The sequence below is a fragment of the Mastigoproctus giganteus genome, chromosome 13, assembly GCF_048544385.1.
Source record: "Mastigoproctus giganteus isolate SK-2022 chromosome 13, ASM4854438v1, whole genome shotgun sequence".
In the NCBI taxonomy this organism is placed as follows: Eukaryota; Metazoa; Arthropoda; class Arachnida; order Uropygi; family Thelyphonidae; genus Mastigoproctus; species Mastigoproctus giganteus.
Window position 1 is genome coordinate 23,802,559 of NC_143587.1, and position 17,136 is coordinate 23,819,694.

A 17,136-nucleotide genomic window follows, 5' to 3' on the forward strand; every position below is an offset into this window, starting at 1 on the left:
TTCCTAGTACGGTTCACGTCCTCTGCATATTCTAGAGTGTGTGTTTGTACATTCTTGCGAACCAAAGTCATCTCAAGACATTGTAGAAGACGACAGTGCCATAGCCCATAGAACGTCAAATATTCAAAGCACGCGATACGCGACATCCATCATAGCCCATAATTGAACATGATTCCCTTCGAGAATCCGTTGGATGAGGAAGATCATCTGGGACGAAGTATCTGAGATGGGTCTCAGAAACTGTTGAGTCACTCTCAAAGAAGAACGCCATAACACTGTCAGGGATATCCGTGCATTGTAATTCATGCTAAAAGGATTTCCACTGTCAACAATAATGGCCGCCAAAAGTGGATCTATGTTTACTCTTAGATATTACCCTCTATATTTTGGTAGGTCAGTGTGTGTGTGTGTGTGTGTGTGTATATATATATATATATATATATATATATATATATATATATATATATATAGAAACTATCAAAATTGCTATATGCTGCTCCTTACCTTTCTACCACTCGTATGATTGATTAATAGAAAGACTAGGAGAAATATAGATGAAAATCCAGTAATTTTTTTCTGAAACGCGCGCGTGTGTTCTCTCATTTCAGTCCTCAGTTTAGCTATAGATGGCAGGTGTTATTGGCCGTGCCCTTATCCAGCGTTCCGGTTCTTCCGAAAGGTGTTTGATCGCGTCGAGGTCTGAATTCGGAGGTAGCCAAGCAAGCTGCTGGGGTTTTTTCCCAGATTTTTTTTGTTTACATTGCTTGTTGGTCAGAGAGCACTGTCCTGCTAGGACATGGGTGGACCTGTTTCCTGGAACTTCCAGAACATGGGGACCAACGGAACTGTCCAAGGTGTCAGTGTATAACTTAGCATTTACGAGTTTTGGCAATACAGCCAGCGATCCGAATCTGAACCAAAAAGTTGCCCCTATGCCATGATTTCGCCTCCATAACGCAAAACATGTCAGGAGTTCGTTTGCAGTGATGTAGGGCTTGTGAGGAGCTTTTCCTTGGAAACGCGTGCCGAGCAGCTTCCTGTGGACGTCTGGAGCTCCAACGTAACGTTTTCCAAGGATACCGTTTTATTCACTTTCATGACCTTTCTGCAAGGATCAGTGATTCCTGTCCGGCGGGTGTTTTTTTTTTTTTTTTTATAACCTGCAGTTGACTTTGTGAGGTTCAAATGTATGGCTGTTGTAAGCGGTACTAAGTTTCTGATATGGCATCTGAAGATTAAGTTCCACACCAGTGGCGGATTTCCGCACAGGCGCGCGCGCCTGGGACCTCAAATCTCAGGTCTCAAAAAAAAAAAAATATAAATAAATAAAATTGTTTCATTTTAAATTTTTACACTCATCTTTATTACTGTTACTGAATAAAACTATAATTTAATATGAGAAGTTAGTAAACTCTTATGCGAATATCCCCACATGTTATATGAAATATCTATGCGAACAAGAGAGAGGGGCCTCAAAATTGAATTGCGCCTGGGGCCTCTCAAGTGCTAAGTCCGCCACTGTCCGACACCTATTTCTATTTTGTATGCATATAGTTGACATTGTTCACTATATTGGGAAGGTGTTCGAATACTTTTAGTGGGTAGTATTTTTTCACAGCTGTTGATCGGTAATATTTTTAGATTAGTTTTATAAAGTTATTGGGCTAGGTGACTTTAAAATATTCAACAGAATTATGCGGATTAATGCAGTATTAGCAAAGAATATGTTGCCTCTACATAAATTATGAACAGACACGATTTGACCACAGCAGCCATTATGTCGTTAAACCCAGTAGCAGCAACAACAACAACACCAATTAGCAAAGGGAATGGCGTATATGAGTTTGATACCCCGTGTAGGAATCATAACGTTGAGGATATTAAAGAGAAAGATGATGGTAAGGCTGGAGAAAAATGTGGAGAGTGGCAGTTTGATTTTAGGAGAGAGAGGGAGAGGAACAATGACGAAAAATCCGAATTTCTGAGAGGGCATGCAGCTCTCCTGAGACCAACTAATTCGGCCACGTTGTGGAAAAAAGCCCATAAAAATTTCTAGCGTCATGGACCGGATTCGAACCTCGGCCTTTTTCATCCAGTGTGGGAAGGACGGTGATTATATCTACTATGCTACTGCATTAGCTAAGGAAAAGATTAGTAAAAAAGCTTGGCGTGCAGTCTGGTACTTTTTGGAACGGAGATGTAAACAGATCCTCACGATAGAATTCTCCGTCTTCAGCTCTCACCTAAGACGAAGGCCAGGAGAAGTCGATGGTTTAGGACCATTGACTTGGAGGCACTAATGATGACGAATCATTCAAAATAATCTAAATCCGTTGGGACAGGGGTTGACAAGATTCTGTGTATACGAGGTAAATTAGAGGAAATTCTTCTTAGTGATGAAATTCTTCACTTTCCTGATGTATGACGTCACAGTTATAGATTTATATATAGGCTGGTTGTTGTTTCAGTTTTCCCTTTTGTTCCATTCCAGAGTAGTATCGCATGTGATGTTGCGCTGATTTTGGAAAGTAATGAAAAACTCCCTGAAACAGTAACTGAAGCTTTATATTTCTATTATCCTCGAACTGGTTTAGTTGTTAATTTAGCCAATGTGGATCTAACTCATGGACAAGACGGTTCATCCAAGAACGCGATACTTCAGAAGAGAATAGATTCAGGTTTATGCAGCTCTGAGAGGTTTGTTTGTTGGTTTTTAGGAGCATTAGCAACTAAGGCCATATTGCTCCGGGATATGCGGTGGTCATTCCTTGACCTTTCCGCATCCTCCGTATTTGGTGGTGACGGGCTCGAACCCCGGTCTAATCAAGAAGCGTGTGCTGCGCACTGCTGCTCCTTCCCACCTGGCTACGGAGGCGCCTGCTCTGAGAGGGAACAGCAAAATGCATGAAGGCGTAATTTTCACTTCTATAATGATCACAAAACTAGGTGTCATAAATTCAAATTAAGAGGGTTAGACTGGATTACAGAAAGTTTTCTTTTAGTTAGCGGGTTATTAATTGCTGAAAAAGTTGCCTGCATGAGCGGTTTCCTCAAGCTGATAGCTTGAGGATTTTTTTTTTTTTTTTTTTTTTTGATAACTTAACCCCCACATTTATCATAGTGGCAAAATATAAAAAGAATTATTTACATGCTACGATAATACAGGGTCTAGAATCATAGGGAAAAATAACTAATTCATATATGTATTTTCAACTTTACAGCCCCAAGATGTCATTGAGTAAAACGAAGAACGGGGTCCAGATAATTCTTCTCGTAGGAAATCAGAGAGAGAGAGAGAAAGAGGTTGCTGCACAATTTAACACACTGAATCCAGCCGATAACACAGAGCTGTGTTAGCTAACGTGCAGAGTTTAGGAAAACAGGATCCACAGAGGATAAAGCCATCGAGAAGGGCCACCAACGATGCCCCTTGCCACCCTCGCTCATTTATGGGGGAAAAAAAATCAAAAATGTATGCAAAGTCTCTTCGAAGATTATCATCTGAGAGAAGTGTCGAATCCATTTATTATTTTTCCCTACGATTCCAGACTTATGGGAGACCCTGTAATTTGCTTCCAGCAAAAGGAACAGTGCCAGATTAAGTCAGGGGCTAGCAGGGCCCCTGCCCGGGGCGTCAATCAAAAGCAGAAGAACAATGAGGGAAAAAATATATATATCCTTGGTAAAGGGCGCCGAAAAATCACTGTGCCCGGGCGCGGAAATACCTTGGTCCGACACTGAAAAGGAAGCACACATTTTGATACATAAAGCTATTCAGTTTAAAAGGCTTCACTCAATCTAACTTCATATCAGACAAATCTCAGTCAGAAAAAAAAAAAGATTTTGGGTGAAGCGGGATAGCGCTCTTAGAGTCAATTCATACGAAAGGGATGTGTTCCATCATTGAGGTGGAATTAATGTCCTTAATATTCTAAAATTAAATTTCAAGAACGACATGTAATAACTGGTTAAAATCTAATTTATAGGTTCGATTTATAAGTATTTAAGTACTTGTTTTGGAAGAAGGAATGCTGAAGAATTCCTCCTACGTGTCAAAAGTGAAGGGTGTTATTCAAAAGCGGGTGTTTATTTTATTTTTAAGTTAAGGTTTAAAAAATACGAGAAAATTATTTTAAATAAAAAATGCAATAAGATGCACGTCATTTAAATAAAATGTTGACACCAAATCCTAAAAAAAAAAAAAAAAAAACCGTTTCCATAAAAGAATAAAAAATAAAAATTGAACAGAATTTGGCACCAAAATAGATTATTTGGTGCCAAATTCGTGGATATTGTGATTGGTTTTTCTGTGTGTAGGCTATACAGTATAGTTATGCATATGCATACTGTCCACAAAGGTTACGATTGGTGTACTGAAGGCCAAAAAGATGTTTCTGGACCACGAAGGAGAGGGGCGTTTAGCCAGTAGAAGGAGTCTTGGACTAGAATAATGCCAAGCTTTTTTTGAGTATACAGAACAGACAAAAGCCATGCTAATTAAGCAGTAATAAGCTCTATAAAGTGACTTAATTTCAGAAGGTATTGAAGCGGTGAAAAATTCCTTCTTCAGCATCTGATATAACATTTTGGGCACTGTAAAATGAAATAAACATCTCGATTTGTATACAAAAAACTGAGTGAGTTCAACATACAATGGAATCGTCCAATCTAGATTATGAGGGAAGGGGGGGGGGTAACGGAATGTCCCCTTTCTTGCATACGGCTCTGATTCAATCGATAATTAATTGAACAACTTGTCGAGGTTCTTTAACTAAAGTAACAAGGCTTTGTTACAGACTATGCGTATGGAGTTGACCAATGAAAATATAGTAATGATATATTGAAACTCAATTAATTAAAACAGTATGGAAATGTGTGGAATGTTGGGAAATAAAAAAACATTACGAATAGGATGGATTTAAATCGTTACACTTGTTACATTTCAGAAGGGAAAGAAGTCCCCATCCATAGTTATGGTATCTAACAATAGATCAGATTTATAGGAATCACTGAGTTTGTATTTTTGACTGTGTTTTCAGAGACCAACGCAAAACATTTCAATGTTTTTTCTTTTCTAGCTGAACGCAACCGAACCCTGGGAATACGTTTGCTGCACGGCATACGGAACTCTGCCACTCCCTTGAAGTTTTCTGGCTGCATAGCGCAGCTTCGCGAAGCCGAGGATCAACAGCTGGACCTGGACATTCTAGACTCAGGAGCGAATACTTTTTCCAGTTTCTCTTCAGCGACTCTTAAGAAAGGCTTTCCCAGGAAGAAAAGAAAACAGCAGGCTCGATTTTCATGCCGATATTGTTCGAAGAGTTTTTATTGGTCGTACGATCGCAATCGGCACGAAAATGTACACTCTGAGGTTCGAGATCTGTTCGTTTGTCACATCTGTAAGAAGGCTTTGAAGACCAAGAGATACATGGATGAACACATCCGAAGAATGCATCCAGTGAAAATTAGCAGCAAATGAGTATAACTGGAAATCCCGCAATGATTTTGCAAGTAAACATCGTCCACTTGTAATGTAGATGAGAAAAAAATAAAACAAAATCATACTGCTAAGTTAGTTTCTGGGGTTCTTCAAAATCGACCACAGTAATTGGTGTTTTTATGAAAACTGTACAAAAAAAAAAAAAAAAACCCTACATTTTACAGCAGGGAAATATTGGAATTTTCTGTGGTTACTCATGCAGTACTAATTAATGCCTCTTGGTTGCTTTCCTCTTTCTGGATAGATCTTCATTTGATTGTATTTTTGTGGGCATAATTTCAAACACCCAGATAAAGACGTGTACATGTTCACCATGAACAGCTGCGTGACCATTAAATATTTCACATTTATCTATAGAACATCTTTATACCAGAATGAGTCGATAAATATATTCTCTCTTTTCACAAGCATATGTACTCATCATATACTTATTACTATATAGTATACTCATCAAAAAAGAGCAGCTACTTGTGAGGAATATACAAAAGACTGGAAAAACTAATAGTAAAAATGTTTTACTATTAATTTTGTTAATAATAAATCTATCAAACATTTTCTTGTTTGGTGGAATAGAGTTAGGAGATGATTGCATTGAAAAATAACGGATCATCACGTTTCTGGAATAAACTGTTTTGGAGTTATACTGGAAACAAGTTCTTCGAACCTGGCGTGGCACCACCTTGCGTATGGCAGTTTTTTTTTTTTTTTTTTAAGAAATACGAAACTTATAACTATAGTGCTAACTCCTAACATTTACTAGCACAAGTTCAAAATTATTTTATTATCAAATTAATTATCAAAAATATGGTTCCACTTTAAAATTCAGTGGTTAGTTTATTTATGACTGTCTTATTTATTTGTATCGCTTCGTTCAGTTTTTTTGGCAAAAGAATCGAGGAATAATTAGCAAAAAGAAAAACTGGAATAAGTTGGGGTTACTAGTAAGACTGACGATGATTTAAGACATAGAGGATTGTCATAAATCTTCAGGGTGGACCAGTGCAAAGTGAAGTCCTTCAGGGATCGATGTTGGGTCCCCTACAGTTTCTAATTTTCATAAATGATATTGAAGAAGTTATCCAAGGGAAGCTGCCAAAGTTTGCTGATGATTCGAAACGGGAAGGGTGATTACAATCCAAGCCAAGCCATGTCGTTTCAAAAAGGTTTGGATTGGTTGCATATATGGCCAGAAAAATGACCTGTCCATGATTTATTGAACTTCTGCTGGGGAGAAGGACGTCATTATCTCCATCGCAACAAAACGATGGTTAGACTGCATTTGAAACATTGTATTCAGTTCTCTATACCGTAACTTAAGGGGGGGGGGACCACTACCACAAGAACTTCTGGAGAGGGTTCAAAGGGCGACCACATTAGTGCTGAATGCAAAACGATGCACATGTGAAAAACGGCTTAGGTGGGTTGCAAAGTTTGACAACTAAACATCTAAGGGAGGATTCGATTGAGGTATATAAGTTGCTGAAGAGACAGTAACATAAATGAGGAAAGTCTGATCTCCCTCATAGGTAAGCCATGAATCGGAGACACAAATATAAAGCTTTAGGGAATAAATAACAGATTGGATTGCATGAAATTCACCTGGGCAGTCAGTTGTGAAACACTGGAACAAGTTGGCTCCCAAAGTGGCAGAGGCAATGAGTATCAATACGTTCAAAGCGGAACTAGATTGTTACCTAATGGGAATGGTGTAACTATTCTGTGTTATTTTATTTTTTTATTTATTTATTTTTTTTTTATTAATTTTTTTTTTGCAGAAAGCTTCACTTCCTTGTATCATTTGGTCTTGCTAGAATTTAAGCCAGAATTTAATTCTGGCTAATATCATGAACTCAATTTCTAGGTGAGACTTTTCGAATGATATACGATTTATCTCTGTAGATGGAAAACTCGCGGCCAATATCATGAATAAACATACAAAGAACGGCTTTGATAATGTTTAATAAATTTGCTTTATTTACTTACTTCATAGTAAGAATACGCATTTCTTTTCATTCGGGGATGTAGTTAGCTGATCTCTAGCGAAGGGAGTAGCCCCCCACCCAACATCTTCGTGAGTTATTCCAGGTTTTTCAGCACGCACAATATGCAGATCAGCCCGTTTACAGACACATACAACAACCACACAACAGCTGGCGAGCCACGGGAACAAATTCGCTTTGTCAAGAATCCCACCACCAACAACAACGTGATTTGATTGGTTTAGACAGATGAACATAAGATTTAAACGTAAGAGCTGATGCAGTTAGTCAAGGTTATCAGTGACCACGTTACCTTTTCTCCCTTCCAAGCCAAAGGACACATTCATAGTAGTCATCAAGCAAAACTTTTGCATGGTACCAAATTTCATACCGTTACTGTGCCACAGGCTTCACTGGCTTTTTAATGGACAATGGTATCAGGAAATGAAAATGATATTTTATCTTTAGAGTTTGTATAGTGTTGCTGAGCTCTAAGAAGGACATTAATGAGCAATATCCATAACGTGGATATTGCTCATCGATCTTCAGGTGAATTATCCGAGCAATGTGGCTATGTGCTTTTGTATAGGCAGACAGAGTAGGCCTGAGCAGCGGTTTTTAACCTGTGGTGTGGACACCAGTGGTGATCCGCGAGCCCTTAATCTTGCATTGATCAGTCGGTAACTGATCTTACCAAAGGGCCGTATGGGCAGAGAGAGAGAGTCTGTTGTGGTCAAGAGAAATTTCTTATTCTGCGGTCTGAGGGTCCACTGGCGATCCGCGAGCACTTAACTGTGAATTCGTCAAAAACCAGTAACTGATTTAAATTTTTGTTTAAAAATGGAAGGCTATTTTCATTTATTTTTGTTGCAGGCAAATTTCTATTCTGGTCTAATCCATTCTAATAATGCTTTGATAATAATAAATTAAAATAATTTTAATCATCATCATCATTATCATCCTTTCATGGATTTAGGCCAGATGGCCTATTCCGGTCTCAGTCCATCTTTTCTTCGGACGTTCTGGGTCTCTTCTTCCAACTGGCCGATATTTCGTAATCTTCTTTGGTAATCTTACTAGATGCATCCTATCCAAATGATTAATCAATTTTCCTCTGTATTTGTAGATTCTATCTATTATTGGATCAATACATAATTCTTTATTAATATCAGAACTTTCTTCTTGTCCAATAATCTATAGCCATTGGTTCTGCGAATAAATTTCATTTCAGCACTTTCAATCCTTTTCTCATCTTTGATTTAATTGTCCAATAATTTTAATAAAACATCAAAAGGTGCAAAATATAATGATGGTCTGAGTAAAATTTATTAATCGCAAGGCGTGATCCGTAGCGTCAGAAAGATAACAAACATCGGTTTGAGAGATAATTTCGATTATTTATTATTATTTTTTTTTTCTTTTCAAGGGGTTACTTTGTGCACGTTGATTTTAGCATCTTATGGGTGTAGAGGGGGCGTTTTCCATTCATGTGACAATAAAAGTATTGCTTCGAATGAGGGCCTGAATGCGATTTTCTTTTATTTTCCTTTTTGCGTGCATATGTTAAGTGTTATTCATTTCCCGCAGCAGTTACAGTAAGTTCAAATATATTAGAGGCATTTCACTCACTAAGTTGATTCCATTCCAGTGGCTTACTGGACCTATATTTCCTCTTTATTTTTTCAGATCGCCGGATACAAATACTACACAAACGTTTCTTTCAGGAAAAGAAGACGGCAGATAATCTGCCACTTCAGTCTATCAATGATCAAGAACAAGAACCAACAAGAGTAGCTGATACAAACTGGACTAACAACAAGCGAGAGTTTTCACAAAAGAGAAGGAAAAAGAAGATGGCCACTGGCTTTCCCTGTCGTTATTGCACGAATACCTTTTACTGGTTTCAGGATCGAAGTCGCCACGAGAAACTTCTCCACGCTGAGGTTCGCGAACTGTACGTGTGCCGGGTTTGTAAGAAAGCCCTAAAGACGAAACAGTACATGGATGAACACATGAGAAGAAGACATCCCGAGGAGGCAGAATTTCGTGAGAGAGAAGAACAAGAGGACGTTCACGATGTATCGGGCTTTCAAGAAGAAGATAACTTAATATGATATTTTGTCGCTTAAGAGAAAAGAGTAATTGTTTTTCAAGCTGCTATATGTCATATTTATGTTGTTTATTGTACTGTTGCGAATTACTTGTAGCTCAAGGACTGAGTATGTTGATATGTGAATTCTTGATGTCCTTGATATTAGTTCCTATTATAAGACTGTGTTCATATAATCTTATGCTGTTAATGCTATGAGATTCTGCTCTACCTATAGGATTACACAGATATGCAATGAGTTTCCCACCCCTCGCCTCTCACTAGTCGTGATGAGTATTAATGCTGTATTTATTTACAAGTATTTTTGAGTTCTGTGAGAAATATATATGCAGATTTTGCATCAGGTCGGGGTGGGGGGGGGCTTGCTTTTCTTCCACAGCACGCTGAAAAGTCCTGGTTTCATTCGTTATCATAAAAAAAATCACAGTTACATTAAATTTTAATGACCACTCTTATACCACGTGAATATTAAGATAGTTTATTTAGCTATTAACTAATTCACTATATAGTAAGATAACGTTTCGGAAATCTTTGCCGGAACTCATCCTCAGACCATACATTCTGTCCTTAAAAAACAGCCTATGTGTAGTCTGAGGATGGGTTCCGTTCCGGCAAGGTTCCCGAAACGTTAACTTAATGTATAGTAATTTAGTTAATAGTTAAATAAACTATCTTAATATTCATGTGGTATGAGAGTGGTTATTATAGAAATCTATATTCCATGGAAAACCACGTAACATGCTTCTCCAACTACATAAAGTAACAAGTTTCATTTGCCTATTTCTTTCAACTATTTATCCAATCTCTCCTTAAGTTTAGATAAAATTTCCGAATTTCACAAGAGTTAGTAGAGTTCTAGCTCAGCCTAGTCACATTTCTTTCTTTGAGTTTTTTTTTTTTTTTTAATTTTATTTGTGTCTGTATGCGTCTTCAACAAGGGGACACGCCGCTCTCGCTAACAAAATGATGTTACTAAATTTACATAGTACCATTATTAAATTTTAAGTCAAATCTTCTCACGGTGTACTATACTTTTATAAATACAATAATTAATTTACACATTTGCCAAAGTTTCTGTGATGCGAATTATCCAAGTGAATTTATTTCTCACCTACCCCAGATAATTCGGGAGTCTAATGTATAATGGAATAATCACATCTTAACAAAATCCTAAAACACCAGCTGTTTTAGCAACCTGTCTACTAGTCCACGATCATTGTAACTATTCCCTGTATTCTACCACCTAACTATCCCTTTATCCGTAATATTAACTTGCCCTTAATGCCATATTTATACAACAGGCGTTCATCTGTATCAAAAGCTTTTCTAAAATATAAGTAAATGATATCAAAGTTATTCTTTTTATCCAATTCTTTACTGACAACGTCGTAGTAGCTAATTAGATCAATCAGACATGATCTGCTCTTAAGAAAGCCATGCTGTGATTCCATTATAATTCCCTACCTGTCCAGATGATCTTGTATTGCATCCTTAATTAAGGACTCCATCATCTTCCCGGGCACAGAAGTCAACTGACAGATCTTTTTAGTTACCCATTTTACCTTTTGTGAATAGGATATATTTGCAAATCTCATCTCTATCTATTGGGATACCGTCTAAATCCATGTATTTTCGGTATTCATCACTGAACTTGGAAAACTGTCACAGTAGGCAAGATCTGGTTTGTCGGGAGGGCGGGAATCTGTTTGCATATGTAGTGGTTCCTCAACAGTTGAGGTGAGTGTACTCTTAGTGATACAGTAGCCATCTGGACGTTTTCAAATCAGGCCTTTTTTTTGGTCAAGTTTCTGGTTCAGATACATATAGTAGTGAAGTTCTAAAGAACCCTCACTACTGTAATGTGTATCTGAATATGTATGCTGGTCCCAATAGCAGAGAGTATGATAGGATCATACTCTCTGCTGTCTAAATACATCGGATCTGGGTGCGCCAGATCCCCTCCCAATAGCTTTTTGGAAGTTCTCTTTTTTTTTTCTTTTCTTTTTTTTTTTTGTTAGTGGTGGCTTTCAGAAATTATTGCTGACGTGCAAAAAAATTCATCACAGATAACAGTTTTTATTAATAACAACTCTACATTTTGCGTAGTAAAAGTCGGATAAATATTTTTTGATCATTTCTAGTAGTCTCCAGTGGACTCAGACGCATGGCCACCCCTCCTGCACGTTCGGATGATATGCCCTCGTCTGATTCGTTATAATTAAAAGTTATCACAGTTTACATTAAAAAAAAAATCTCCTTACATGAAATATAGATATACATATAAAAGCAAATTCAATTTTGGTTTGTTATTTAAGTTGTTTGCAGATTTGATATGTTACTCCACAGTGTGGTTTCTTATCTGTAGATTCAATACTGTTTCAAATTTCACGCTTCTCTTATAAAAAATGTTTAAAAAAATTAGATAAATAAACCATAAAGCACCCTCACCATAAAGTGAATCCAAATTACTGATACTGATAATTCCAATATGGCGTACAGCCAAGAAGAAGAAGAAGAAGATATACCTGAGGTGCTTAAATCAGCTAATATTGACATCAAAGTTCTTCATGTACATAAAGAAATATGAGTAACATTATTAGCATTTTCACTCTCTGGTTTTTAAGAATATTGGAAGTCTAAAAAGAATACTGCATGTTTAAAAAGCCTTCTCTGTCTAATTCAAGTTGGGGGAGGGGAGGTTAATCATTGGTGGGATCGTCAATTTTCCAAAAACTTTCTTTCCGAATATACAGTATTTAATGGACCATCTGAATGAAAAGATGGCGTTTTCTATAGAAAAGAATGCCGGCACTTCTTAGGGCATATATCCTAGAATGCGTTTCTGATCTAAACTTACATTGTAACATTTGGGATGGTTCAAGAGATCTGTATAATCTCTCGTTCAAAACATTTTGTTATTAGTATAATTACCAGTTCGGTAAGAAAATTGTGTAGATATTAATGTCAGTAGAGAAGGTATAGAATCGAGCAACGTGGACTGTTGGAAATACTTGTAAAATTTTAGCATTAATCTTTATGCTTTGTGTAACGAGCAGAATCCATAGCATTTGAATAATAGTAACCCAGTGAAGGTTGCTATTGATCACAGTTACATACTTTATTCTGTGCTCTTGCAGAAAATGAATAATTATGAAGGCGCGTATCGCGGGTAAAAAGAATGTTATTTTTTACATTTTTATTTTGCGAAGCAAGAGAAATAAAACCATTTGTTGAAGACTTTGTTTTTCTTTTTCTTTAGATGTCCTAAGGAACGAGATATTGAAGACAAACTTAATGACTAGAAGATATGTGAATCCCATATCCATCCATAAGAAGGTTTCTCAATGTATTGCCCGTCTTCGAGACATGCCTTCATCATCCTCTGATGCTGCTGATGATAATAATGATAACCAAGGATTTAAAAAACGTTCTTCCAATAAATCGCTTCCTGCTGTTTCATCAATCGGAAAATTGCCCTTACCTAATTTGTCATTTGCCGCTGTTCAGCCCAATGTAAAGCCACTTCAGGCTAATTCATTATCTCGAGGATTACTTTTCAGTGGTATTCTTAAGGCAGATAAAAGCAAAACTAGTCATAAAACAATTCATGGAAGGCACCATAGGAAGAGAAGATGCTATTCTTTGCCTCCCAACCAGAGACGCTACAGAGCTTCCGCCGAAAAAGCCTCTTTGGTTATTAAAACAAGAATTTCTAGAAGTACTGAAGACTTATATACATCTTCATGTGATTATTCAGATCTAGTACCAGAAATTTTCAAGTCACATACTGATACGAGAAGCCAAACAACAAAACATTCAATGATACCTTCTAAACCTTTAGCTCTGGATTCAAAAAGTACAACTAAAACTAGAGAATTGCATATTGTATATTTAGGAACTAAATCACTTCAATTTCGAGAACAGCTGGTATCTAGTTCTTTGAAAGAAGATTCTGCAAGTTCGCAAACACAGGATGGAAAATTAGACGATGATAGGCCCGCTGATCCTGTAGTTTTGGAAGATAGCGGTAGTTTAAGACCTATTGATATAACAATTCCGCAAGTTTCACTGGATGTATCTTCAGATACACTGGATGTATCTTCAGATACACTGGATGTATCTTCAGATACACTGGATGTATCTTCAGATACATCCAGTGAAACTTGCGGAACAGTTGCTTTTTCAACTGTGCAAGAGCTTCAACCTTCAGATCTTTCATCCACACAAGAAAAAGCCCCCAAGTCTACATCTATTGAAACAACATCTCTAAAAGAAAAAGATCCAGCTGTACACAGTTTTCAGCCTGATTTATCCACTGCTCAAGAGACAGGCCCAGTTTTACGTAGATCTAGACGCCATTTGTCAACTACACAGGACACAGGTCCAACTTTATGTAGCTCTAGACGTCGTTCATCAGTTGCACTGAAGACAGGTCCATTTTTACGTAACTATAGAAGTCATTCATCGACTGCACAAAAGAAAGGCTTTAGTTCTAGACTAAAATCATCGACTATGAAAAATAAATGCCATAGTGGACTTGATTCGTCAACTCCAAAAGAAGAAAGGCCGATTTTACAGATTTCTGCACTTGCTGATACATCAGCGCGACAAAAGAAAAGTACAATTTCACATAGTTCTACAGCTATTGATACATCAAGTCCACAAAAGGAAAGTCCAGTTTTATGCAGTTCGAAGACTTCTGATTTATCAGAACTACAACAGAACGAGTCAAATTCGAGCAGTTCTACATCCATTTATACATCTTCTCCAGAAGAGAGAGATCCAATTTTATGCAGTTCTGGATACGATTCGTCAACTCTGCAATTAAAAGGCTCTGTTTTACGAAGTTCCAATACGGATACACCAACTGTAGAAGAGAAAAACTCAACGGTACAAAGTTTTAGGTCTTCTTGTGCATTAACTCCAGTAGAGAAAGTTCCCATTTTACGCAGTTCATGGTTTTCTGATACAAGCTTACAAGCACAAAGTCCAGATTTAACCAGTTCCACACTGGTGGATAAATCAATTTCAGAAAAGAGAGATCTCTTTTCTGAAATCTCAACTGCACAAGACAAAGACTCAGTGGTACGCAATTCCACTATAGAGACATCAACTGAACAAGAGAAAGACTCAGTGTTATGCAGTTCTAGACCTGATCCAGAAACTCAACAAGCGAAAGGTTCTGATTTAATCAGTTCCACCCTCGTGGATACAACAGTTCCACAAGAGCGCGATCCAGTTTTACGTCGTTCTAGAAGTGATTCGTCTCCACAATCAAAGGACCCAGCTTTACACAGTTCCACTATGGATACATCAACTGCACAGGATAGAGACTCTGGTACTTCATGTTCACAAAAGAAAGGTCCAGATTTAACCAGTTTCGTTGATACAAAAACTATACACGACAACGATCCAGCTTTATGCAGCTCTAGAAGTGATTTGTCAACGCCACCACCAAAAGGCCCATTATTGCAGAGTTCTACTATGGATACATTAATTGTAAAAGAGATAGAGTCGGTTTTACACAGTTCTAAATCCACCGGAGAATCAACTCCAAAAGAGAAAGGATCAGTTTCAAGCATTTTGATACCTTATGATTCAATATCTCCACAAGACAAGTACCCAGATTTAACCAGTTCTACAATCGTTGATACGTCAGTTCAGCAAGATATCGATCTAGTTTTACGTAATGCTAGAAGCGATTCTTCACCAGAATTAAAAGACCCAGTTTTAAGCAGTTCCACTATGGAGACATCAACTGAACAAGAGAAAGACTCAGTGTTATGCAGTTCTAGACCTGATCCAGAAACTCAACAAGCGAAAGGTTCAGATTTAATCAGTTCCACCCTCGTGGATACAACAGTTCCACAAGAGCGCGATCCAGTTTTACGTCGTTCTAGAAGTGATTCGTCTCCACAATCAAAGGACCCAGTTTTACACAGTTCCACTATGGAAACATCAACTGCACAGGATAGAGACTCTGGTACTTCATGTTCACAAAAGAAAGGTCCAGATTTAACCAGTTTCGTTGATACAAAAACTATACACGACAACGATCCAGCTTTATGCAGTTTTAGAAGTAATTTGTCAACGCCACCACCAAAAGGCCCATTATTGCAGAGTTCTGCTATGGATACATTAATTGTAAAAGAGATAGAGTCGGTTTTACACAGTTCTAAATCCACCGGAGAATCAACTCCAAAAGAGAAAGGATCAGTTTCAAGCATTTTGATACCTTATGATTCAATATCTCCACAAGACAAGTACCCAGATTTAACCAGTTCTACAATCGTTGATACGTCAGTTCAGCAAGATAACGATCTAGTTTTACGTAATGCTAGAAGCGATTCTTCACCAGAATTAAAAGACCCAGTTTTAAGCAGTTCCACTATGGAGACATCAACTGAACAAGAGAAAGAGTCAGTGTTACACGATTCTAGACATTCTGGCACGTCAACTACACAAGAGGCATGCTCAATTTCAAACAGTTCTGGGCCTTCCGATTCAAAAAGTGCAGAAGCGAAATGTCCAGTTTTAACCAGTTCCACACTCGTGGATACATCAGTTCCAATTTCGCATGAGTATGATTCAGTCTTACGTAGTTCTATAAACATGTCTCCACAAGAAAAGAGTCCCATTTTGCGCAGTTCCGCTGCAGAAACATCAGATGCACAAGAGAAAGACTCATTGATACACAGTTCTACTCCTCTTGGTACTTTACCTCCGCAAGAAAAAGGTTCAGATTTAACTAGCTCCGCATTCGTGGATATATCTCCTCCACAAGAGAGCGATTCAGTTTTATCTACTTCTAAATGTGATTCGTCTCCACAATCGAAAGGTCCAGTTTTAAGTAGTTCCGTTGTGAATACATCAAGTGCAAAAGAAAAAAACCGGGCCGCTCGCAGTTCTGCACCAAGAGAAACATCTACTTCACAAGAAAAGGGTCGAATTTTACGCAGATCAACACGTGAATCGTCAACTTCAAAATCAAAAGGCCCAGTTTCAGGTAGTTCAACTACAGATAGATCAACTGCACAAGAAAAAGGTTCGGTTTTACGTCGTTCATTCCGAATTATCGCTGCAACTAAGTCGACTCCGAAAGTAGCACTGAAGAGAAAAAAGAACGAGAAAGAGCAACGAGCATTTCAAACCAGTTCTCCTGCCATTTCTGCAAGATTGGATAAAAAACTAAAGGCTTCGGTTACACACCAGAAAAAACCACGCAAGGAGTGAGATAAAGTTGCAACTAAACAAGATTCATACAAACGAAACATTGTGAGAGAAATCACTGGGCTGGGGGGTGGGATAAAGTAATACACTAGAAAACTTGGTACAGTGGTTTCAGTTTTTATTATTTTTTATAGTTTTCTATAGATTCAGACGTCAAGAGACAAAAACTGTTCAGAAGAAACAGTACAAATTTCTAGAATGGATTGGCAGTCTATGACACTGATGCTAAGTAGCACCAGGAGGCCATTTTATCTTTATCATTCAATAAGGCATCGCTATGAACCAAATTGTACAAAAGAAGGGTGAACTAATGAAGT

At 37.7% G+C, this 17,136-nt stretch overlaps 1 protein-coding gene across 2 annotated transcripts in view; it reads left to right on the forward strand.

Annotated features, from left to right (window-relative positions):
- LOC150075869 (uncharacterized) overlaps positions 1–16,891 on the forward strand; it is a 562,710-nt gene extending 545,819 nt beyond the window's left edge. For both annotated transcript variants that reach the window (XM_090387076.1, XM_090387077.1), the window contains one exon: positions 12,849–16,891. In XM_090387076.1, coding sequence (XP_090243202.1) covers positions 12,849–16,822 — 3,974 coding nt within the window. In that variant the 3' untranslated portion in view covers positions 16,823–16,891. The remainder of the gene's footprint in view (positions 1–12,848) is intronic.
- Positions 16,892–17,136: the final 245 nt, after the last annotated feature.